This window comes from Coturnix japonica, chromosome 11, assembly GCF_054131305.1.
Source record: "Coturnix japonica strain WE chromosome 11, WE-NBRP24, whole genome shotgun sequence".
Lineage (NCBI taxonomy): Eukaryota > Metazoa > Chordata > Aves > Galliformes > Phasianidae > Coturnix > Coturnix japonica.
This window is the reverse complement of record NC_140673.1, coordinates 5,601,661-5,627,294: the sequence shown is the minus strand read 5'-3', so window position 1 is coordinate 5,627,294 and position 25,634 is coordinate 5,601,661. Positions and strand designations below refer to the sequence as shown.

Genomic DNA, 25,634 nt, shown 5'->3' with positions numbered 1-25,634 from the left:
TGAGCTGACGTTGTCCTCTCACTTGTGAAGCACAACTTAAGGTATGAAAATGAGTATCCAACAGAATCTGCAGGAGTAACTCTGCTGTCATGGAGAACAGTGCAGCAGGGAAGGAGAAGCCTGTAATTTCCATTCTGCAGGAGACTTTCCTCCAGACACTTAGCTGAGCTATGCTTTATTCCCCAAATAATTAGTTAAGAGTTATTTATACTGTATGGTCCCACAAGATTTCTGATTTACAGTACAAAGAGTCAGGCACTGAATACAGTGATTATATTCCATCTGCATAGGGCATTTACTGACAGGAAAGTCTGCGGGCAAGGAGCTCTGGCCCAAGCTCACTGCTTTTCACTGGGACGAAAAATAAAGAGCATTTTAGGAGGCCCACAAAGTGCAGTTGTTAAACTGACCCTATTTTCTCTCCCTCTTTCCATTTTCCTGCATCCAACCCTTCGGTTTCGCTGGATTTCAAAGGGACACTTATTTGTGCTTCTTCCTATTTTAGGCCATTTTTATCATGTGGCACAGCACTCCAACTGCCTTAGGGGAGCTTTAATGATAATTTTATTTTTAAAAGTATAGGCTTATCTTGCTTGACCTTGATGCACTGAGTAAAAGGTTGCTAAACTCCTCCTCTAGAAAACAAAACAAGGAACAAATGTCCTGAGCCTGTCGGATCAAAAGCTCAAGTGTGACGGTGCCTTTTGCTACCCCAAAATATATCACCAAGGCAATGGCAGCAGTGCAGCTAACAGGTATAGCAAAGGCCTCCCAGCCAGGATTTAAATAATCTCATTTTCCTGCAGTCTGTTTTCTACAACACTCAGCAAGTCTTCTCAGAGATGAAAAGCATCTGACACCATTCCAAAGAGTACCCTGCTACAGGAGGCGGTTATCACTGCTCTTCAAGAAGAAAACACGAGCGTGTCGCTGTTTAAAGGCCATACAAGGAACCAACACCAATTGGAAGCCATTGGTTCTCAGCGGTTGTACCCCTCGTCTCAAACAACCTAAAGGATAAGAGAGAGCCCACCTTCCTGTTCTCTACCCTGCTCTTTATCCAGAAGGAAAACGACCTGTGGCTGCAGCACCAAGAACTTTTCTTGCCTGGCTGAACCAATCTGGAAAAAATCATCTGCAATTTGTGTTTGCTGCAGCTTCTCCCCATTGAGGGACTGTCTCTATGGATCCAGTTAACCCTGCAGCTGCACTAAAAGGAATACAAGTGTTTCAGCTCACACTCCTCCTCTCCAGTGTGTTTGGTGGTCCACTGCTTCCTTCTGTAAGTCACAGATCACATGCTAGGAATGACAGCATGAAGTACTTTGAAGGCCTAACTGCAAAATTCACAGTTGATTTTCTATGTCTTGGAGAACTCTGCAGTGTTCAAGGAAAGCCTGCAGGAAGCCAGGTGAAGTAAACCAGGAGAAGGTCAGTAAGTGAAAGCTATGATAGACTGCCATGTATCCCTTTGCCACCTGCAAAAAAAGTAACTGAAGCGACCAAAACCTGAGTAAAATGAAATGCTTCCCTCACTGCTGGAACCACACGTACCTTGTGAGAACAAGAACCAAGCACTCATCGTGGTACCAAAGCACTGCAAATCAGTTTGGTGTGTGCAGGACTCTTGCCTGCTATGTCAAGCTTGGCAATCTATACAGCATTTCTACCATGTCTCTAAAGTTGTAGGTGTCAGGATGCTGATGTACAGCAGAGATCTGAATTTGTGTTATTCTATTTTATGTTTTCCACGAGGTGCCTTCTAAAATGCAAAAATACAACAGGATAAAGCATCAAATCGATGATACCATAGTTGAAAGAGGCAGTGAAACAGTAATCCTTCGCTTTAGCTGTAATAATAGTGGGTCAAGCATCTCAAGCAAGCGTGGAGCTGTTTTGGTTTTCTAGTTGATGCCGCTCCCTGAACTCCAAAGCTGTGATAACACTGAGAAGTTAAGAAGCAGATTTAGTGCTGCACTCTTGTTTTGATAGATGCTTTCATATCAGCAGTCACAGCAGATGATATTTACATTTAGGCTGCTGGTTGCACGTTCCTTAATCTTTTTGGCTCTGCTCGTTCTATTGAGCAAAATGAAATATGTATTGTCAGAAACAGCCTTGCTCCATAGACACTGACATCCCCCTATAACAAGGCAAACCATGATGCTCACCAGAGCAGATTCGGTTCTTCAGGGTTACAGACACATGCACACATCTATAGCCCCAGTGCTGGTGTTTGACGCAGTCCATTTATGGCACCTCTTAAAAACTGTGTCTTGTATTAGTAAGTTGCCAAATGAAGATAACAGAATATCACAGTTATAAAGGATTGGGATTTGAAGTTGTGGGCTCCTCCTTGGAGAGATCACAGTGATGAATCACGTTGTACCCAGCACTTCTGGTTTCAGTTTACAGCGATAAGACAGAAAGGGATAAGCATAAACTTCAGCTGCGACGCGGATGGATGGCAGCTGCAGCATCCCGGGCAATAATAGGAAAAAGCCCCTCGCTATACAGACCTTGACAAAGCAAGAGCTACCGATGTAAACGGACACGCTGCGGGTCCCTCGATAAGGCGAGAGCCCAAGTTCACCTGGCAAGCACATGGAGCGGTTGTCCCCGTAAACACACCCGGTGCCGTGTTGTACCCCAGGCCCGTGCAGTTACACGGGCACCCCCGGGACGTGGCAGCGCTGCCCATCGCCATCCCCGCCCTAACGAGGCGCCGCTCCTCCCCGGCCCGGCCCCAACAAAGCGCTGTGCATTAGGGCGCTCTGGCCCCTTCCCCGCGCGGCCCCGCCCGTCCCCGCTCACCGTGCTGTGCGAACACGTTGAAGCCGCCCTCGGCCGCTCTCCCGGCCGTCTCCCTTCTCCGTCCCGCCGTCCTGCCCGCTCCGCTCCCTCGCGTTCCCCTCGGCTGCTGCTGCTGCTGTTGGGGCGGCGGCTGCTGCTGGAGCCCGGCTCCCGGCTCCCCGACGCGGCCCACCTGCTGCCCCATCGCCGCGCTGCCGGCCCCGGCCCAACGCTCACATGCCGCCGCTCCCCGGCCCGGCGGGGCGGCCTCCCGCTCCTCCCGCTCCTCCCCTCCCCGTTGGCGGCCCGGCGGCTCCCGCCCGCCCCCGCCGGCCCCGGCCTGGCGCTCACGGACTCTCCCCCTCGGCCCCCGCCGCCATCTTAAACCACAGAGCGCCGGGAGAGGGGGACAGAGCGGCTCCCGCGGCCGCCTCCGGTCCTCCCGGGGAGGCCGCCCCCGCCCCGTCCGCCCGCCCCTTGCAGGCGGTGCCGCCGGGTCGCGGCCGTGTCGGGCCGGGTCGTGCCCTGCACAGCGCAGGGGTTGGGCAGCGCGGGTTAGTAGTAGGCTCTGCTTTGCACTGCACGGGCTGATTTTATGGAGGTCCTGCGTGGAGACAGGGCTCTGCCTGTCTGTACCCTCTGCCCTGTGTTCGCTTCCCAGCCCTGTGCACCTCTTGGATCGCTCGCAATGCCCCAGGTGAACCCCCAGGGCCTGCCCTCTTTGTCCCCTCCCGACCCAGGGCATGGAGGAGCAGGAAGGCACGGCCACATGAATAACACGGGGCGTGTTGCTGCACAGGCACTGCTGGCAGCAGCATCGTGTCATCAGGTGGCTGAGCGTGCACTGTAACTAATTGGTGTGCTAACGAACCCCAGCCTCTCTAATCCTGCATGAGGCTTTCCAGCTAAAGCAGAAGGGAGGAGGTTCCATCCTGAGAGGCAGTGATGCTTGCTGCCATTTGGAAGACCTGAGCTCCTCTCAGCTATTCTAGCTGCTGTTTTAGCCATGTTGGCAGCGTTTGTTTCTTGATGGATAAGGTGCAGTGCTGTCAGACCCAGGTGTCCTCACCACATTGCTGAGAACAGTGATTGTTGATACAGATGATGCACCTGAACTGCACCCAGTTCTAGTCTGGGTGCCTGCTCTGACACAGGCTGGAGTGAATAGGAGCAAGGAGCACAAGCAATCAGAAATGCCTTAATGCACTGCATTAATAAACCAGGAACACTGGGGAGATGAGGAAATAGGGACAGGCTTGCAAATAACACACAGCAAAGACTGTCTGGGGTACCCACTGCTAAGTGCCAGGACCTAGTGTGGACATGGCTGTGAGAGGATGAGCAGAGGGGTTGTGTGCAGGATGGGCACTGCTGTGCAGAGCTGATGGATGTGGGTGAACTCCACAGTGCAGATATCTCCTGGTATCCTTCCAGCTCGAATTTGCAGAGTTTGGCATTTGTAAATGGTTTGTCTCGTAAACAAAATGTATGTTCTACAGAGGCTGCGGAGAGACAACAAACATTCAGCTCCTTTGTGCCATTTGCAGTTGCTTTGTAGGATAGAACAAGTCTTTCGCATCAATAGGAATGCTACTTTTATTTCCCAGTGCCTCTTTACTCACTGATCCTAACCAGAAGAAGGCCATTAGCATTTCTAAAGGTGATGCCAACATCAAGAGACTATTATGCTTAGGTGCACTAAGGAGAATTGTGTTTAATCGCTGCTCTTATTCCTCAGGCCTTAGGAAATCCCTCACGCCCTGTATCAGCAGCTTGCGCACACGTAACAGCTCACTGTGGGTTGCATTAATGTCCAACTGCTTGGAATGTATTTTAAATGGTATCATTTCCTCTGGCTCCAGGTAACAGGGGATGCCAAGCCCTGGTTGGTGCCCACCATTCTGGATTGCCTAAAAGAAGCAGCTCCCCAAACTGAATCTGACCCTGTGTGACTGAGTCACTGGTGACACTGAGCCACACCACTCCATGTTGTTAGAACATGGGCAAATAAGCATTTACTTCACAGAGTGTCACAGTTATTAATTATACCAAGGTGACAAACTGCTCTTAAGAGGTTTTTCAACCTGTACCAGTGCTACCTTTTATAGCCAGCTGTGATGTCACCAGGCTCACGCAGTATCAGGCATAGGTTATCTGTCAGAAGGCCGTTTCTTTTGAGGAGGGCTGGCAACATGTGCTATCCTAATAGATAACTGCCCTCCTGGCAGCTTTGGGCTCCCAGTCAATCTGCCATCTCATGAGCTGTTTGAGTAAGGGATAAAAGCACCGAGGAACAAAGGCAGTATTGATGCTGCAGTAATAGGCCTGACCAGAAATGTGGTATTTCTAGCATCGCTTCAGAACTGACTTTCAATATTTGCCAGATCTCCATTTCTTGAAGTTTCTAAGCACTAAGAATGCATTGCAGCACATCCACAGTGCTCCAAACATCACAAGATCAATCGTGGATGAGCAGTGCTCTGCTTTACATGCCGTGAACTCACAGCTGTCATCTGCTTCAAGCAACTCATCCACCTTCTGTGTATCAAAGTACAGAGAGAAACATGTTTCTGTTAAATATTTGGCCCATATTTAGGAAGTGGACAATACTAGTCGAAGCATTTGTTGATCGCTCAGGACAGCAGAAGCTTAATCCCCATTGAGGCATTTGGAGGGTTCCCAAGAATAAGGGATACGTGTGCATCCCGTGTCAGGATTTTCGTGCTGCTGCTGCAACGCCAGGACAGGTTGTGGAAATCAGGGTGGCTGTAACTCACCTGGGATGGCTGCAAAAGGCATCGTGTGATGTTCACTAGGTGGCCCCAACATTGCTGATGGTGCTGGTGAAGATTGGGGCTTTTAGGCATTTGTCTGCAGTAGGGTCAGTAGGAGTGTTTTACCACCAGCGTTCCAGCACCACTTCAGTTCATATTTGGGAGCCTGATTCTTTTGGTTTCTGATTTGTTGAGCAGTGAGAGATGTCCGTTTTGCAGACATCTCAGAAGACAAAACACCCTTCTCCTGTTTTTTTAATAAGTGCAGCTAAAACTAAATTGAATTCAGACTTATCAGTGCTTCCTTCCCATGCTCTTTGCCTCACATACCTGTTTCCCCTTGTGCTTCCTCCACCTCTCTCTTCTCTCTTGCCCCCTCTGGCTGTCACTCATTGCTCCCGGTGCTTTGCCAGCCAGCGAGTTTTTAAAGTTCAGTCTCAAATACTGCTACAAAGACCTGGTAGATTCTTCCTCCCAGGCTTTCTAAGTTGGTTACACAAGAATTGTAAGCGATTGCTGCATCTTTCAAGGGGCACTGTGTTCCTGCCTCTAATGCAGAATTCTGCACTCTAATGCAGAATTAGATGTCAGTATCCAAGGGATCAGTGTAATTTGTAATTTATAATCAAACCTCACTTAAGTTTAGAAGTTGTTTGTTACCAAACCTTTAAGAAAACACACAAGCCAGAATCTTCCTCTGATCAGGCTCTTGCTGTGTTCTGTGTGGTCTTTAGTTAGACTGTAAACTCGCAGAAGTAGGAAACATCTTATGGAAAGAAAACACCCTTAAGACTGTCTCACTTCACATCCAAATTCTTCCCCTACCCCAGCTGTGTGTGTTTGCCTAGCAGCAAGTCTTCTGTTAATGAGTGACTTGTTCTCATTAGCTTGTCAGGCTGGATATGTAGCCTGCAGTTCCTACTCACACAGGGCTGCACGCCCTCCCTTGTAGCTCCTGGTAAAGCAAATAATGAGATATACAAAGCCTCGCGTCTCCGAGTTTGGCCTTTGCACGTTTAATCATTAACTAACACAGAATAAAGTAACTAGCTGCTGGTTAAATATATTGTGCAGAAGCTGAGTCCTATGGGCTGCCCGCGGTGGGGGTTTGTTGCAGACTTTGCCACTTCTGAAACCTCTGCAGAAGAGAGGAAAAGTTGTTTGCTGAGAAGTGCTCAGCAGAGCCGTGGGAGCTGCACTCCATACATTTGTGATCCTCTGACACCTGGGAGGTTTCCAAAATGAAAACCTGAGCAATTGTGCCTAACGTTGGAGCTAGATGTGCTTGGGTCAGGAGGCTGGACTCACTGAGCACCAACGAGCACTGCCAGCTTATGTTCTTACTCTGTTAAAAGTTGAGATCATCTGCAGGTTTCCTCCATTCGGACTATTAATAGACTGTCCTTTAGCCTGGCTGAATTCCTCCCAAAACTCACAGGAGCTGAATATTTCTGCAACCTCTGCTCCTCCTTCTGATCTGTGTAAGATCAGCCATCAGATTCAAAAGTGACTGGAGGTAAAAGGTGGAGCAGACGGGCAGGCACTCCCTTCATCAAACACACAGGACAGCTGAATAAGCCTTGCCTCCTTAGGACAACCTTCCTTCCATTTACTTTTGAGCAGAAAACTTGTCGAGTGTGCACCGAATGAGGCCTGAGGCTGTGTTGTATACCCCAACCTGAAATAATACCCTCCGAGAGCACATTTCATATAGCTGAGATATTTACTGTGCAATGGGAACTATGCAGAGAAGTTGAGACATTTGAGCCTGAAACACAGGCATCTTCTTTCTGATAGAGATTATATTGTGAGCATGTTAAAGTCTCCCTTCAGGTTTGTCCATCTCTGCTGGCGGACACAGGAGTGTGTCTGTTACCTCTCTGCGTCATCCTCAATTTTCTCATACCCGAGGGTGACAGAAAGGGGAATTTGAGCTCAGCATGCCAGAGACCGCCTGGCTGGCTGCTGTCTGCCTTTCCCTTTCAGTCTCTTCTTTCTCAGGATGCAGTCACACTACAAAATTACCTTCAGCGATCTGTCTCAAAGCTTTTTCCCAGGGGTTGCTCGCCATAAAGGGCAGACGTGTGACATGCATTGATAGTCTGTGCTGCAGGAGACACTGAGACACTATGAATCCACTGTGGGCTGTACGTGACCCTGAGGTTTCTGTTCACCTCAGCCAGCTTTGCATCCCTCAGCGTCTCTTCTGCAAGGGGCCAGCTGCATTGCTTCAGTCCATAGGGCTTGCCTGATCAGCTGAGTGATTTTCTTTTGCAGAGACAGCAGCAGACTATACTGTTCCCTTTTCTCTCAGTTTACAAAAAACAAAGCTATCTATTTCAGCTTTTGATCACCCTGGAAAACATTATTTTTGTGTTCCTGGGAAAGAGCTTCATAGCATTTCTATTTTCTGCCTCACAGGGAAGCAGAAACTGTGAAATTATCAGCATCCTCTGTGCCTCTGTACGTTCCCTGGAGCTGTTACACTGTGCAGTCTGAAATAGAGATGTGCCTCGGGGATTTGCTAATGATGCATTCAGTCCCAGCATGGCACACGCTCATTCCTGGGGAGTTACTGAGTTAGCATTTATAGTTCCGCACTTTTCCTCTGAGCACATGAAACCCTCTGATTTTCCCTCAGCACTGAGGTCTTGTGCGTTGGATTCTCTTCTCATGACAGCTCGTTTGGAACGCCACCAGAAAGCTTTCAGCCTGGAGCTTTCCTCCTCAAATCATAGACTGCAGTAGCATCACACCAGTGATTCTCCCATGACTCGGTGCCTCATCATCAGGCAGCAGAGAAATGTGATCTTTGGAGGCACATCTTCAAAGTAAGGAACATTTGCAGAGAAATGGGTGATTGCTAGTGCTGATGCTGGAAGCCTTTTGCAACTAAGAGGCTCACAAATGAAAAGCAAGGAGCCAGCACAAGGAAAGCACAAGAGGACAAACCATGGGAAGTAAGCACTGCTGATTGTCCTAATGGTGCTAATTTGGGTGCATAACATAGGGAAACAGCAGTGGCAAAGGATGAAGTTACCTCCCTCAGGCTTACCCTGTCCTCTGGTTTGTTTGTCAGCTCTTGTTTCTCCCAATGCTTTGGGCAAGGAAGACTTTCTGTGCGTGTGAGCAAGGGTTGAACCAGCAGAAACACTTCTACTGTATTTCATAGTAACTTGCTAGTGAAGACAGGACTCTTCTTGCATGATCTACATGTCTGAACTCAGAATCCCTCTCTCGGCTCTGCCATCTTCAGATTTAAAACCTTTGAACAAGCTCAAGTTTTCATCTCCTCATCCATATTTCCAAAGCCTGTAAGCCTCAAGGCACCAGGCCAACAACGGAATATTGCTGAGCACAAAGATGTTTTTGTAACCACATCAACTCAGCCCAATGCCAATCAAACACAGCAAACTCTGCATATTGCTTCGCCTCCCAGTACAGTTCCATTACAACCTTCCATTTTTGCTGGTCCTCAGCTGATAGGAAAAGCTACTCTTCCAGCTTCCTAACTCTATTTTATTTCTTCGCTTGCAGTGAAACAGTGTTGAGAGCTGCCAGAGTCTCAGCTGTGTCACAGATCTATCTGAATTCAGGGTTTTGGAAGTATTCCTTCACGCTTGTCATCTCTTTCAGAAAGCACTGCATTGTACCAAGTCTGTACATTCTTTACTGCTCTACTTGTTGCTATGGCCAGAGATGCCAAGTTTCAGCCTCCTTCTTTTGAGAGAACAGACAGAAATCTGGATTTTCTTTCTTTCTGCTTTGTTTCTGCTCCTGGCTCCTACCCTGTTCTCCCTTACCATCACCCAAAACTTCTTTCCAAGGCAGCTCGGAAACTTGGAAGGTGCTGCCATCTCCAATCCCTCAAACCCAGCAGCACTCCCTCCTTTGCCTGAATCTTTAACAGAGAACAAATGCATAGACTTCCTCTCTGGCCAGGTATTTCCAAAGTGAAGAGGAAGCAAAAAGGAACAGATGGGTACAGCCCCGAGCAAAGAAACGGGAAGGTTTTGGCAAGGTAGCTACAAATGCATGGTGTTCTCTGTCAGGCTTGGGAAGGGTTCTTGCAGAAGGGAGAGCAGCAGGCCTGGCTGCATCACTGCCATGGAAACAGCCAAATTGCTGGTGGGACAGATTTAGAAACGTCTTCTGCTTGGGACTGCTTTCAGAAGATGTCAGCTCTCTCTGCAGAGATTAGAACCAAGTGGCAATGAGGTGATGCTTCGTGCTGAACACATAACTTATGTCTTAGTTTGCAATGGAGACTCGGCCTTCCATGGCTTTACGAAGATATGTGTTTCCCTCTGAGAAACAGGCTGTGGTTTTGGCATGTATTCCTTCTCCCCACATCCTCTTGTTTTTGGAGGGCTTTCACTATGAAGAAGCAAACCCACTTCCAGCATGATGCTTCTGGTTGCATTCCAAAGCTCCTAGGCTTCTCCATCGTGTTCACCATGGAGTTTAGGTAGCACCCCAACCACCTGAGTGACTAAGATCTCTTCTTGATGACCTCGAAGATCACGTATTTCCTCAAAGACAAAACCAGGCCGATTCATTCTCACTGCAGCAGCTCATTCAGTTTCCCTGCACCTTAGAAGCCCAATTCCTTCCCCATGGCCTCACAATGTTACTTTTGAAGACAAAATAAAGCTGGGATGCTACAGAAGAAGAAAAGCACTAGCAGGAAACACAGTTCAGCTCAGCAGGGTTATACTGTAGTTACACCTACACAGATCCAGTACATGATTGGGTGTTTAGGAGGCTCGAAGAAACAACGTCCCCACCTGAAACAACAACAAAAAAAACGAACTTGATAAACTGACAAGGCTCGTTCAAAATGAGGAGGGAAAGGAAAAATTATTTGCCTCTGGGGAAATAATGCAAATTTGGCACGGCCAGAAGGTCAGCAATTGAATTTCTGAGCTTGCAGAGCATCCCGACAGGGCTTCTTTTGGGAAGGGTGACTTCAGCTCAGTAGCACAGAGTGATGTTTGAGTAAGGAGACCAGTGCCCTCTGCTGAGAGGACCGCCCTTGTTTATCTGACTGCTCCAAACACCAGCAAGAGCAGCAACTGCAGTGCCTGTAAGGAATTGCTCGCTGAGACCCACGTTCAACGCTATTTCCTACCACTTGAGGGAGCTCTTTCATTGACACATTTTCATCCACACAGTTGCTATGGTGCAGGCATATTGAGAAGCGATCAAACCGTACTTGAAATAACATGTTACAGCTGTTTATGAGGGTGGGCGGTGATAGGGCAAGGGGGAATGGTCTTACACTGAGACAGGGGAGGTTTAGGTTGGATATTAGGAGGAAGTTTTCCACCCAGAGGGTGGTGATGCACTGGAACAGGTTGCCCAAGGAGGCTGTGGATGCCCCATCCCTGCAGGCATTCAAGGCCAGGCTGGATGTGGCTCTGGGCTGCTGGTTGGTGACCCTGCACATAGCAGGGGGTTGGAACTGGATGATCATTGTGGTCCTTTTCAACCCAGGCCATTCTATGGTTCTATGGAATGGTAGATATGGTTCTCCAAGTGAGAGCAAATGAAGCTGAAGCAGAAAGGTTGGCATGTCTGGGACACCAGTTGTGATGTGGGGGCGAGCATGCTGTGATTCAGCCAGGAGTGCTGAGAAGTGATGGTGGTGAGGCAACCATTGAGCAATGCAGCCTGTAGGATTAGTGTAAAACACTCAGGAACATCAAGATTGCAAGCAGCGCGGTGACAAGCATGGCAAAGGATGGAGCTGATGAAACACTGCTGCAATTCAGACCTGTGAAGAGTAGAGCAGAAGATGCATGTGAGTGGGAAAAAATCAGTTGTGGCAATGGCTTGTTGAACCTGTAAAGGATGGGAAGAAGGGCTATGAGGTATGTGATCTTCCTACCCCGCAGAGCTGCGGTTTTGCTGATCAGACCCAACAGCTTCATTAGCAACTTTTGGATCTTTAGGAAAGGAAACATTCAGTTTCTTCCCCTTTTCCTCCTTGCTCTCCCTGGCACCACAAGGCACTGCAGTGTGAATAGCCAGCACACGAGGGCACCCCCGACAGCCCTGAAAGCATGTGTAAGAGGCACTGTGTTAAAACCCACTGGTGAGGAACAGGGCCTCAGCTCCGTGCAGGTTCCAGCACAGATCTGCACATCAGCAGTGACTTTTATTCTCTTTGTCAGTCTTTACAGCAGTTTTCTGCTGAGCAGCCCCGTGTGTCAGTCAGGGGATATGCCGTCAGTGCAAGGAGGAGGAAAGGGAGTTAAGTGGGAGTTAAGCGGGAGAGCGGAGGCTCATTTCTAGCGTTCGAGCACTTCCCGTTCGTGCAGCAGCAGCAGCAGCAGGGGTTACTCGGGTTCGCTGACGCTCCGTGTGACTCACAGCCCGTCACGCGGTGCGGCTGGGCCTCGCACCCAGCTCTGACGCTCCGAGCGGAGCCGGGCGCTCCGTGTTCCGCTCCCCGGCCGGGCACTGGGCGGTGCCGCCGCTCCCTCCTCCCCCTGCGCCGTGACGTGCGCGGCCAGCGGAGAGCGGCGGAGGCGGGAAGAGCGGAGCGGGGCTGGAGCGCGTCGGAGCAGCGCGGGCGCTGTGAGGTGACTGTGTGAGGGACCGGGCGGGACGACGGATGGAGCCTCAGCGCCGTGCGGCCCGTCATAACGGCTGTAGGCCCGGCTGGGAGGGGGCGGGAAGCATCCAGGGCCAGGCTGGATGTGGCTCTGTGCAGCCTGGTTGGTGACCCTGCACGTAGCAGGGGGTTGGAATTGGATGCTCACTGTGGTCCTTCTTAATCTTATGTGATCCTTCTTGCCCTGTCCCGGAGCTCCGTGTTTCTACTTCCTTTCTGTTAACCTTTCAGCTGGATGCTAACAACTCCCACGCTGGCAGTGGGAAGGAAGGAGTGCTTCCTTGCCTTCTGAAGGTGGGAGGTGTGCTCTGAGTGGGTCCTTGCCCTTCAAGGACCGACGTAGCCCATAGGAACTGTTTGGGTCAGCCGAGAAGCCTGTTGTTTCTGTTTCTCTAGCACATAGGCTGACTTGGGGCCGAAAAGGGGCAGTGTCCTGCAACAAGTGCTTTGTGATCGATTGATGTTTTGCTTGGTGTTGCAGAAGCTTTCCCTGTGTGCTCCAAAGATCCTCAGCCGGACGAACAAAGGCAGGAAGCTGAGTCCTGGCAGTGTGTGAGCACGAGAGCCCAGTTTCCCTTTTGTAGAAGTTTCTGTCTCAGTTCTCTGAGGAAACCCAACTTTAAGTTACTTTCTGGCTTCTTTTTTCCAGCCAGGCGTTCACTAATAGCTCAGAGCTGTGATGCCGGCGCTGATCCTTCCCATTGAATCTGGTGTCGTTCAAACCAGATTTTTCTCCTCCATTTCCCCCTGGTTCGCAGCACAGCCGTGGTCTGGCCAGACAAAGTACAAGGATCTATTGAGGAAGCTGCTTTTTCAGTGAGAACTGAAGCTTGATGGGAAGGGGTTTGGCTCAGGCAAAATCCTGCGGGTGATCTTGCAAAGCAAACGTGCCAGAGTTCTCTGAAGACAAATTTTGCTGTCAGAGCCGACTGCTGGAGAGTGTTTTCAAGGGCTTTTTGAGCTTTTAAAGACTTCACAAAGGCTGAAGTCATTGGAAATATTCAGATCTGCAGGGGAAAGGAGGGAGCTGTGGGAACATGAAGGCTCTTTTTGTAGTGCTGAGGGAGAACTTGCTTGGATACTTTGCTCTTTTGCAGATATGGTGAGGGACAGGCAGTGTGACCCACAGTACTAATACAGTGACTAATGCTGGTGTGTGCTTCTTTTCAGCTACCCTTCCTCTGAACTCATAGTGGAAAGACAAAAACGTAGTGTAGAGGAGGTTATATGTAACTATGTGAAGGTTTTGTCATTAATTATTTCCTGTCCTTTTCTGGTCTAGCTATAGGCAGCAATGGCAGGTGAAGACTGTGTAAGAAAACGCCCATCTGGCTCCACCACAACCTACAAAAGCCCCGAGAATGAAGAAACGCAGAGGAGACCTGATGGCGACAGATCCTTTCAGAACTCCAGCAATGGTGAGGTTCTTTCACATGGGATTAATTGGGTTTGCATTAGTTTATACCGTGGCCAGCTGGGAAAGTACTGTGGCTAACAGCTGGCTTGGTTTGTGGATGATTGTGTGGCAGCTTAAGTGGTTTTGCATGTGGACTTTGAGGCAGCATCCCCAGAGTCCTCGGTCATGCTGTTCTGCTTTCTGTGAGGAGGCTAATGACACAACTGCAGCTCTTATTCTTTCTCTTTTGGAGGCAGGATGAGCAAAAAGCCAAGCTAGTCTGTCACCATGTGCCACATGAATCTCAGTTCCAGATCCTTGATGACAGTAATCGAAGGAGATAACTTTTATTAATGCTCTCCTGAATAATGTCACTGTTTCACTGTGTATCTTTCGAGTGGAACAGGAGCTGGGACAAATAGAAGTTGAGAACAAGTGATATTTCTTCTTCCAAAGGTATCTTTGAGAGAAAGCTGTCCCACAGACTATCACAGGAATGAGACTCTCAGCTGTTGGCAGTAGTGATGTTTTACCTTGGCAGGATGGGGCTGCCACATCAGTGCTGTTTTTAGAGACCTGCAGGTAGTTAGTGACTGCTGGAAAGCAATTACAATGTGTTTAGAAGCAGACTTGTACCTCTTTATCTATAGGTAGATAGAGGAAGAAGTCTGCTTCTAAACAAATTGTTTAGAACATCCATTCTAAACCAATCTAAACATTGTTTAGATGACAACATCCATTTACTGTAGCACCTTCAGACTTGATGCTGCATGGAGTTTTAGCCAATATGCTTGTTTAATGTAGTTAAGGAATTCTAGGCACCTTAGGGCAGTATCTTGTATGCAAGTAAATACGTGGTATTTCTATAGCAATTCTTACTGCAAGAAAAACCGAACCACGAACGTGACTTTGTACCCTTTATCCTCCCTGATTAGCAAAGACAATCTGCTTTTTAACTTAATAGTGTTAAGGGCCAACTGACTTGTTTCCAGGAGCATGTTGATCTCATTCCTCTTTACTCCTTGTTTTCAAGGAGAGTCTTAAGCAGCTGGTTTTGTCCTGGCATAGTGTGAGCAGGTGATCTAGGTAACAATAATCCCTTGACAAAATCCAGGCTGCCCCAAGTTTTGTATCTTTTCAGCTGGAGATGTGTCAATAAGAGCAAAACTGTTCTGCTTAATGGGATATTGACACTGGGCAGTACAATAGCAGGAAAACTTAATCAGTAATGGCTGTAATAAAACTGTATGGCAGATGTAAAAGGTTGCAGAGGCTCTTCACTGTACTGAGGCCCTCTAAAATGCAGAGATAAGACTGTTTGAAACCAGTAAACTGATGGTTGTGGAGAAACCAGAAGAGGACCCATCTGCAAACAAGTCTGTTGGGGCATATCTTTGCTAGGTATGAGTAAGCATGTTTGGTAATGCTTGTCCTGGAAAGGGCTTGTTATCTTCTAACTGAGAGGTTACTATGGATCATTCCTGGTGTGAAAGTTGATGAAGTTGCAGGGGTGATGTGTCCTTATTGATACAGGAGGAGGGAGCTTTGAACCAGGAAGAAATTTGGAACATTTTGGAGTTTACTGTCTGACTCAGGGCAACAAGTGTGTGTGTAAGCTGCTGAAATTGAGTTTCTTGGTGGTACTTCAGGGGGTTAGATGGAGAAAGCTGCCTTGCCCAAGACTGTGTTAAGCTGGTATTATGCTCTGACATGTTTTGTAACCTGTGGGTTTGTTGAAGGCTGAGGAGCTTCTTGTGACAGGCCTGGGAATGTGCAGTTGTGACCTGGAGAATGCTGCTGTTTCCAATCAAGAGGCTGTTTGGGTTCCATGTCCCTGCAGTATTTGGTTTTTAACTTGATTCCTTGTCCAACTACAGCACGGTGACCTTTGTGGCCTGTGCATTCTTCAATCAGATCAGCTGAGCACTGATGGCAATCTAGTCATAACTTGTTCTCTAGCTGCTGCATGGATGCATAAATGGGATACGTTCAGAATAAGATTTACTTGTGTTTCATTGTACCTGGTGTGGAATGCTTCTGCCCTTTACAGAATCCCTGTGCTAGGCTGGCTTGAACGTAGCTGGTCTTTCAAATAACATCTTCAGTGATTTTTAGGTTGGGAACCTTTGAATCCAGGTATCTGACAGTAACAGGTGAGCCTTTGCTCATATGCCTTATTCCCTCCTGTGCTCTTGGTTGCAATTACACAGTGGAGCAGTTAAACAGAGTGAGTGCTTTTCTTTTAACATTGTTGATTTTTGGGAGCTTGATTTCTTGGTTGGTGTTGCAATCCTAGAGTGGTGCCAAGGGAAAGTGGAAAATTTAGACTTCTTAGTAGTGTGCAATTCCTCTTAGACTCAAAACCATGTGATGATTCTAAATGACTTTAGGAAACATAAGTAGCAGCTTGCACAGCAGAAGGTGAATGATTCAAGATGATGATTTATCTATCCTACGGTACCTGCCTGGTGGTGCCCTGCCCAATGGACTCGTGCTGTGGAACAGCAGCATGTGTTGGTGTTGTAGGGGGCAGACTTTCTTCAACATGAGGCAGTTTGTTCTTCTGAAGAAGCAGCAGCTGAGCTTACAGGTGGCTTTAGTTTGCTGCAAGAGATACATGGAGAGAAGATGTTGAGATCTTGATCTAAAGACTCATTAAACCTTACTGTGTTTCTAGACTGTTTGCTTAAACACTGGAGTGTGGGTGGGTAAAGTGATAGGAGGGACATTGTGTACAACATCAGCAATTGCTGTGTCAACAGGTCAGAGAGCTGCCCATTTTCCTTTACAAGCATTACAGTCATACATTAGGCATGGGTGAATATTTTTAATGCCTTGTTAGTGGAAAAAAGATGTCTTATTTCTTAGGAGAGCCACTCCTGAGTAGTTGCAGTGATAGGAAATGCACAGTCAAAGCAATTGCTGCTCGTTTTTTGTTCAGCTCACAAAGGAAATAGTGCAGCCCCACTAAGTCTCATGTCCTGGTGTCTTTGGCTCTGTTGGGCACTTTGAAGTAAAGCTGAAGACTGGCATGTGGATGAGGGAGCAGTTCTCACCTTTAGAAGGAAAGGAAGCTGGGCTGTGAGCTCAACAGCTCTATGTGGTTTGCTTGCCAGCAGATAAGCATACAGTGGTTTTTAGCACAGCAGTAATGGGAAGGAGGGCCGTTAATACAGTTGTGGTGCAGTGGGGTAGTTGAGGTCCTGAGGTGTTCTGAAGGATATGCTGTCCTGCTGCAGGGGTGGTTACTGTACAGACAGTCATGTCTTGACTGCCTCGTCTGGAGGTCCCTACATTGCCAACCTAATCTGTGTCTAGTTCACAGTGCATAAGATAAAACCATGCTAGAGAATCAGCATGCTTGGATATGACCTTCTAAGAGTTATTCTGATTGCTGTTTCAAGGCTGAAAATGCTTAAGAACCTTGGAATGATTTGTGGAGTTGCAAAGCTTTCAGAAATCCACCACGTTATCAGCTGTTGCCTGCTTTATCATGCTGTGATCCTAAATGGCTGTGCAAAATACTTGCTCTTAGCTTACTAACTTCTTGTAGTTTAGCTTTTGAACTTGCTGGAACATTGCTAGAAATCAAAAAGTATTAATGACAAACCAGTGAATGAACTGCTGCCTGCTGGTTTTCCTGTGCTTTCAGTCATGTGGGGCACATTGCTGCAAGTTAAATATTTGCTTTCCTTCCTTAGGCCGCGTGGATGTGGACCATGTGATAACAAGGAAGATGCAGCTAATAGCAGAAGCTGAGGTAAATATACTCTATTGCTTCTCTGTGGGGAGGAGCAGGATAATAGAACCTGATGGTTTATTTGGAGACTCATTAATCCCGGAACACAAATATTCTCTATTCAGTCATAATTCAAGTGTGGTGACTTTTATACAGCCCTCTTTCTGTCTGTATCTCTTTTTGCTTTGCACAAGAGGAGCAGTGTTGTCAAATACAGCTCTGTCTTGTTTGACCCCAATAGGTCAGAGTCCAGTGATAAGGATGAACTTTGAGGCCTGTAATAAAACTGAACTTGCCTCACTACTAACGTCGGACAGTGTGACTGTCAGCCAGCCTGTTCCCTTTGACAGCTGTATCAAGTGCATCCAGTGCTTCAAGTTCTGTGCCCCATTAATGTCTGTTACCCATTAATGCAGCTGGCCTGGATCTTGTGGTTTCCATTGCCCCAGCTGTGGAGGTGACCTTACTTCTTTTCAGTAAGCACTACCCTCAGAAAATAGTATTTCTATTAATGTCATCTACATCTGTGTGAGCTGCCATTGTCTTAGCTTACGCTAAGGTGATTTACGGCCAAATTAAATGAAGTTAGCTAACAGAGAACTGCACCCTTCTTGCTAACCATTGTTTTGTAGCAGGCATGTTCTTTGGGGCAAATTGTCCTGCGCTCTTGCTTCACTTTATTGCAGAGAATTCCATGGTAAAGATGAGGTCATCTAATTGTCTCAGCCTTATGTAGTTATTAGGGATTGGCTATTTAAAGGACAGGGACAAGTACCTTGCAACTTTGAGGTCCTATCCTGTTTTAAAGTCTCTTTATTATATAGATGTGATGTGTTTTTTACAGTAGGTACAACTATAGTGCATTGAAGTGTCTTCCTCAAAGAGTGGTGTTGCTTTTTGTGCTGACGCTCCTACAATCCAACCCATTAGAGGGATAGTCAGCTCTTAATTTTATTTCACGTTGCCGTCTCTGAGTGACTCTTACTGAAGGCGTGATAGAGCAAGCCTCATATCTGCCTCATATCTTCTTTCTGCAGACAAATCCAACTGTTGCAATTCACTGTTAGCAACTAATGCTTGTGCAAGCAACCTTTAAAGGACTGTTAAGTGCATGGCTCTGTCAGTTTCAGGGGATGCTACCTGGATGCTGGGGGGCAGCTTGATCTTGGATTTCTTTCATTGAGAAAGTCATCTTTCTGAATGCCTTCTGGCTCCTAAGTTTGAGACGGTAGCCTGTAGTCAAGGCAGTTTCTTATCCATGAAGAGAATCAAAGAAAACCAGAAGGCTCGGTGGCACTTGAATGCTGAAGTTCCTGCTGAGGTATGGGAAGTTCAGGTTTTAAAAGCCTACATCTGTTACAAGTGCCCAACAATTCCTCTTCTGCCTCGTTTTGACTGGCAGTTCACACAACAGAAGCTTGGAGCCCATTTTACTCTTTATGGGATCTGTATCTGAGGCCTATACAGATGCTTGATTTCTGACAGCTTCCATTAGTTTAAATGGGTGTTGTTTCAATTAGGATCATAGAATCCTTTGAGTTGGAAGGGACACTTCCAGTTCATCCAGTTTAACTCCACTGTGATGCACAGAGATTTCTACAGCTTGATCAGAGCAACCTGGTCCAGACTGACCTTGAGTGTCTCCAAGGACAGTGCACCCATCACCTCTCTGCGAAACCTGTGCCAGCGCCTCACTACCCTTATAATTTCCTCTTTATATCTCCTCTTTTAGTTTAAAACCATTTCCTCTGTCCTGTCACAGCAGTCTCTGCTAGAGTCTGTCCCCTTCTTTCTTACAGCCACTTTTTACATGATGAAAGACCACTCACACAGGTGCTTGGAGCCTTCTTTTCTCCATGCTGAACAGCTCCAGCTCTCAGCCTGTCTTTATAAGAGAGGCATTCAATCTTTTGGCTCATTTTTGCAGCCCTTCTCTGGGTACTCTCCAGCAGGCTCAGCACTTTGCTGTACTGAGGACTCCCCATGTGGACACAGTACCCAGGTGAGGTCTCTCCAGTGCACAGTAGAGGGGCAGGATCACTTCCCTTGACTTGCTGATCACACTTGTTTTGATGCAGATAAAAAGCCACGGGGTTTGGCAGGCAGGGCCTACCCTTGGTGAAGCCATTCTGCTTATCTCATATCGTTGTCTCATATTCAATGTGCCTTAGCATAGTTTCCAGTTGACTAAAATTAAGGGCAACTCTGGTGAATTTCTCTGTAGCATTAAGTTACAGGGTTGCTTGGCTCAACTTCCTCTGACTTATCAATTCTTTGCCTACTTCTGGTTTCTGTGGCATAGCATTTATTGCGTACTTGCTCCCCTTCCTTGTTGTTCTAATGAGTTGATTGTTTTATTTAAAACGTAATTGTGACAACTGGACAGATCTGCCCTATTCCTTGTGTAACACCTGAAATGCCATTTAGGGAACAGTTAAACTTGGCTAAAGGAGTGTGCCATATCACAATGAAGACTTGTCTAAGGTTCATTCTCTTGTTTTACATGTTTAGTGGCTTGATCAGTTGGTTTATTGAGTGTGAGCAGTTACTAAACTAGACTGGCCTTTGATTGGCAGTAGTGATGGTTGCCTGTGTAACACAATACGTTGTGCAGAACTGCAGTTAACGTGGAGTCTCTGCTCTGGTTGCATCATATTTTATTTCATGAGAACTCGCACTTTGTTTTCCCAGCCCAAATACGTGCATACAGTGATGTCAGCCTTGGAGGGCTGTGTTAGGAGGGGCAGTCTCAGCAGAGCGCTAAATGCAGAAGGGAATGTGTTATTTAAGCAAATCTTTTCTGCTAAACTCTTGCTGAGAGGAAATAAAAAACCAAAATTAAACAAAATGTGGTAGGAATGAATAGTAGTTTTCTGGAGTGGAAATGAGAGCACTCCAGGAGGAGCAGGAATTTGTGTTGGGCTTCCTTTGGTTAGGGATACGTGTGTGCTGTGAGAACAGGCTGTGCCAACAAGTCTTCTGTTACAGATTGTGGGTCCAAAGTACTCAACTTCTTTTTTTAACTTCTTGTTTTTAAAAGATTAAACTGGTGTTTTTGCAAGAGATGAACCTCTTCTCTGCTCTCCACAAAGCTCTAAGAATAGCCAGTCGAGTTGTATTGTCAAGGGCCAGCGCAGCTTGTTTGTTCTATGCTATCGGCTGCCAGATAGTGGCAAAATGTTTGTAAGTTTAATATTCATCTACTCCTCCTACTGCAGCTTTAGTTCTCCCTAAAGCTGACCGCTGGGAAGAATGTGGTCTCATTTCAGGTTTTGTGTTTACTACCAGAAAGTTGAACTTGCTTGCTTGGCAGCATTTCATAACACACACATTGCTTGTTACTAGACTTTGCTTCCTAAGAGAGCTATGTCCAAAAAAGACCCAAAAAGCCAAAGAGTCTATTTCCTTGGTCTATTATTCCTTGTGCCTGTTTCTGCTTAGCAAAAACAATGGTGCTTCAGCTTTCTTTGGTGTAATAGGCACTAGAAAATAGAGACCAAGCAACAGAGCTCAAGCATCACAAAAGCCTTCCCAAGGAAGCAGTGTTCCTGCCTACAACTTCCAGACTCTCCTTCCCTCCTTGAAAATGGATTTCTTGTTTTTTGTTACTTTTCAGCCTACAAGATTAGAAAATCAGGATCAGAAAGGAATTCTGAAGGCATTTGGGGGAGAAACAAATGCTTCTTGAGCTAACACTGGGTAGGAAGGTTAGATGAAATAACGTGCAGCTGCCATCTAGAAATACTTGGGCAATCTGAGTCTCAAGGAAGAGGATGGCCAGACAAGTTTTGCAAAGAGGTACTTGCATTAAAGAGAAAACAAACAACAGCCATAATACACAATTAGGTTTGTAATCCTACAGTCTTTGCTAAACATGCTTATCTTCTGTGCTGAAGATGACTATCTGACTTCTGAAGGGCTGATAATCTTAAAGATCTTGTGGCTTTCTAAGCTCTTGGATTTCAAGTGAACACATGGTGCTTTTATTCTTTCCTTGAGGGAATTCTTTTTGCCTAGTCTTCTGCTTACAAGGATAGTGTTTATACCACTATGCAAATCTTGGGATCCTGTTTGCATCTAAAGAGCAAGAGGATTTGTACTGCAGTAAAGAGCTGTCCGGAGCCCAGTGTAATACTTTCTGTGGAAGTAAGTAACTTTGAAGTGAGCATTTTATCTCTTAGTTTCTTCTAAAGGCATGTTTTTTTTAATGCCTCCAGCTGTAGGCTAATGGTACAGGAGTGCTCGATCCCGTACTCTGGGATGAAAAGGAGTATAAATCACTTACTAAACTTTAGATATGTTCTGGTAACTTGCTGCTCTATTCTTGCTTTGTCAGCAACTGAAGCCTGTTTTCATGAAGGAGGTGGACAGTCACTTCACAGAGTTTGTGAACAGTTTGGTGGCTAAGTCAGCACTCCTGGATTCCTCATCTCCAGCTTCACTCTTCCCAGCTTCCTGCTCTGAGAAGGAGCTACACAAAGCCAAGTAAGTCAGGTTTACAATAGTTCTACAGCAAGATTGTTTCCTGGAAGCCTTGTTTCCTTTTTCTTAAGCATTCTCCTTTTAATTTGCAGGGCCTTGAGAGCCCCTCCAGAACATGGGAAGATCTTCACTGCCAGGAGGTCCCTCTTGGAGTGAGTAGTTTAGCTTTACTTTTTACATTAAATAAATTGACTGGAAGTGCTCTTGACAGTAAACTGACTAGCTTTTACTTTGAGGTGCTTCATCTGAAAGCTAACGTAACAAAAGTGTGATGTGCGATCTGCTATGTGAATGGCCTGATAGCTTTTGAATCTCTCCCTTAGCGAGCTGTTTGAAGTGAGTCACATCAGGACTATCTACCACATGTTCATCGCTCTCCTCATCGTCTTCATCCTCAGCACGCTTTTAGTTGACTTCATTGATGAAGGAAGGTAAGAGTGTGTTCTGGAACAAGGGCCAGGGCTGGGAAATGCTCACTCCCAAAGAGCCAGAGCTACACAAAAACTATAGAATGGTGCACAAAGTAATTCTTCTTGAGATGCTGTTAAAGGGCAGGTGTTCAATTTGATATTCTTCAGACGTCCTGCAATTGTTATTGAGTGGGTAGGGAGATTTCAAATACGATTAGCTAAACATTGGGAAGATCTTACAGATTGGTGTACTGTTTGTGAATGATGGACCTAACAGGCTTAGTTCACAAGGCCTGGCATAATGGACAGGAGGCATCTATGAGTGTGGACTGCTTCATTTCAATACCAATAAAGAAGGAGCAGCTTTCAGCTGCTTGCGGTGCTTGGAGGACTGTGTTTAGGGAGAAAGAAAAAACAAACACAGAAAACTTGGAATGCAATATCAGTCCTTTCTGCGTTGAGAAATGCCAATTCTGATACACTGTACTTGTGCTTCAATAAAAATAGAAGCTTCTCATTTTTTCCTGTGGAAAAATCCCAAGGATGTTGGCACAGCCTCTGAGCTTGTGCTTTGCAGGTAGCCAGTTCTGGAAGAGATTGTGCAAGGCTGCTTTCCTCACACTTGATTGTTGCCTTAAATATCTTTTTAGCAAGATGTATCTTGTGTACATGAGTAGGATTACACGTGTATCTTGCCGATAATCTGTTGTTCAGCATATAAAGCCAGAGCTGTATCTTCGTTATTATCATTGTCTTGCTTATGTAGGTATAAGAGGAGGCTCATCTAACTTAATAGCAGTGGGGACATTTACCTTTAAAATTGGCTAATAGGGCTGAATTATCTGTGATTTTTTAAAATAATAAATTCTGAACTACTAGATTTGATCATTTGGATCCAATTTGCAGTTAAACCTCTACCTGAAGAACAAATACACATTACTTATTCCTCTTAGTTTGCTTTAGAAGAGCTACTTATGAATCGGTGGCTTTGATAGGCTCTTAGTCTGCTCATCTGGTGCTTATATTTAAGTTCAGCCAGTGAAATAATGTATCTGGTGCACATCAGCACCTGGTGATGTCCTACGAGTGTTCCCCAAAGCTCTTTCTGGGCCCCAGTTCAGCTAGCAGTGGGTCATTCAGTGACGTGCTTAATTATCAGCAGGGATGAGCTCTGAGCATATTCTCAAAGCACTTTCTCATCTTAAAGATTCACTTAAGCCCTGTCGGATTTGAAGGTAAGAGCAGCTTACAGCTGTGCCTTACAGCACTGATGGCACGAGTCCTTCAGTTCTTATCTTCTGATGTGCTTGCAGGGGTCACTTAAATCTGCTGCAGGCAGCCCTCTGCTTCTGAGCTGAAAACTATCAAGACTCAGACAGCATGGTTTGGGTGGTTGGCCTTCCGTAGCCATTTACTAAAGCAGAAGCACTTCCTATTGAAAGAGTGGATGCTGAATGTTGTCTGTCTCCTCGTTCCTTCTAGGCTGGTCCTTGGGTTTGATCTCTTGGTCTACGTCTTTGGAAAGTTTCCGGTCGTCTTCTGTACTTGGCTGTGCATGTTCTGTGCCACAGTCACCATTCCATACAACCTTTTTGTCTGGTGGGCCCAAGGTTACTGCAGTTCCTCTCATCGTGTCATCTACTCTCTCTTCTATGGGACGTTGTTCACGCTCTTCCAAACCGTTGGGCTTGGGATTGGGCCAACTTATGTTGCTGTATCATACGCCCTGCCTCCAGCTTCCCGTTTTATCGTAATACTGGAACAGGTAGGTACCTACCCAGCATCTTTGGCTGTATTGAAGCTTGTTTTCAAATTGAAAGGTTGTGGGATTTTTTTCCTTAAAGAATCAAATGTTGTGGGATTGTTGTTTGTTTTTTCCATTCACTAAGTTAAGTCAGGGCTATGGATGGAGTCAGTCTATGACTTAAACATGTAGCAGATCTAAAAATCAGGGAAACTGATGGTAGCAAACTTAGTTTAGACATGGAAACAACTTTCTTGTTTGTTTTTCCACCTTAAGTTATTATTGTATAATTTTTTCTGAATGTGTATTGAGGCTGAAACTGCATTTACTTACGCTGGCATTAAACTGGTGTTCTATTAATCTCCCAGGTCCGTCTTGTTATGAAGGCTCATTCATTTGTCCGTGAGAATGTACCCAGAGTCCTGTCTTCTGTAAAGGAGAAATCTAGTGAGTAACTTCATCTTGGTTGGCAGCTGTGTGTAACCAGCTGTTGTTCTGAGAGATGTAGGGTCTGAGTTGGTGGCTTTGCACAGGGAGGTGCTGATGCTCTGTGCTGGCCGTCACCACTGCAGTCTGTTAGTCATCCTGACTAGATAACTGCACTCGACAAGGGTATTTCCATCTGATAGTTTGCTTTATTCCTTGGGAATCCCCTACCTTTAGTTTCAGCCTGATCTGTTTTGATACAATGAGTGCTGCATATTGGGAAAGAGTACTGGGGAAAACAAAACTTCAATAAGCAAAAAGATTGAAGTGTTATGTTTTCTTTTCCTTCCAGGCTCTGTACCCATTCCTCGAATTTCTCAATACTTGTACTTCCTCTTTGCTCCCACACTCATCTATAGAGACAACTATCCCAGGTAACGTGAGCAACATTAGTAGAATGGTAAAGAACTGAAGCTGATACTAAGGACCCCTTAATGTGATCTATTATATTAGTTAATTAGAGCTTTCATAAAGTCACGGTTAAGTCAGAAACCTGTCATGGACGGGACTTGGTTATGAAAACTCACTCCACTACTAATAGTGCTTTTGACATTACAATTCCAGCTTTTGTCCCTTTGTGAAGCATGTGTGAACTGAACCAAATTACCACTGAGTATCTGATGGTGCCGGTCCCAGCAGCGAGCTTGTGCCTTGCTTCGTGCATTGCTAATTGATGGTCTTGCCTATTGAGTTTGAGGAGGTAGAATGAAGCCTTATAAAACTGAGAACTCGTGAACTTCTATGTACTTCTTGTTGTGCTTTCATAGTACTTTACATGACTGTTGGGTGGATCACTGCCTCCTGTGTAATTGCATGATGCTGCCCCCTAGATACTTTTCCTTTTGTGTAACTGTCCCAGCTGTCCCACGTAGCTGTGAGGAGCCAGCAATTTGGTGTAGGCACCTCTTCTCAAAATTCAAGTGGTCAAGGGCTTTGAATTGTAAAACCAGACTTTCCCAAGTAGAATCAGTAACGAAAAGGAGGATTTTGCTGCACTGAGATTCTATTTAGATGTGACATTCTGCGTTCTTTATTGCAGGAGTCCTATGGTAAGATGGGGCTACGTAGCTACCAAGTTTGCACAGGTGAGTAATAGAGCTTTCTGAAGAACAGATAATTCATAGGTCATCTTTACTTTCTGCCCGGACGATTTTAAACGTGCATTAGTAGCAAAGTGAAATAAAATACTTG

General features: G+C 46.2%; 2 protein-coding genes across 9 annotated transcripts in view; one reads left to right on the top strand and one right to left on the bottom strand.

Moving 5' to 3' along the window:
* The window catches only part of ABL2 (ABL proto-oncogene 2, non-receptor tyrosine kinase), a 30,464-nt gene extending 27,218 nt beyond the window's left edge, over positions 1-3,246 (bottom strand). Inside the window, exon 1 of the mRNA XM_015869684.3 lies at positions 2,815-3,246. Coding sequence (XP_015725170.2) covers positions 2,815-2,998 — 184 coding nt within the window. The 5' untranslated portion in view covers positions 2,999-3,246. The remainder of the gene's footprint in view (positions 1-2,814) is intronic.
* SOAT1 (sterol O-acyltransferase 1) overlaps positions 1-25,634 on the top strand; it is a 43,928-nt gene that overhangs the window by 13,073 nt on the left and 5,221 nt on the right. Inside the window, exons 1-10 of one of the 8 annotated variants that reach the window (XM_015869748.3) lie at positions 12,084-12,154; positions 13,475-13,604; positions 17,284-17,342; positions 21,658-21,806; positions 21,896-21,955; positions 22,127-22,234; positions 23,696-23,978; positions 24,326-24,404; positions 24,736-24,817; positions 25,483-25,528. In XM_015869748.3, coding sequence (XP_015725234.2) covers positions 13,481-13,604; positions 17,284-17,342; positions 21,658-21,806; positions 21,896-21,955; positions 22,127-22,234; positions 23,696-23,978; positions 24,326-24,404; positions 24,736-24,817; positions 25,483-25,528 — 990 coding nt within the window. In that variant the 5' untranslated portion in view covers positions 12,084-12,154; positions 13,475-13,480. Of the gene's footprint in view, positions 1-12,083; positions 12,290-12,372; positions 13,003-13,040; positions 13,339-13,468; positions 13,605-17,283; positions 17,343-21,657; positions 21,807-21,895; positions 21,956-22,126; positions 22,235-23,695; positions 23,979-24,325; positions 24,405-24,735; positions 24,818-25,482; positions 25,529-25,634 lie in introns of those variants that run through there. The other 7 variants (XM_015869745.3, XM_015869746.3, XM_015869747.3 and 4 more) reach the window with 7 other exon arrangements.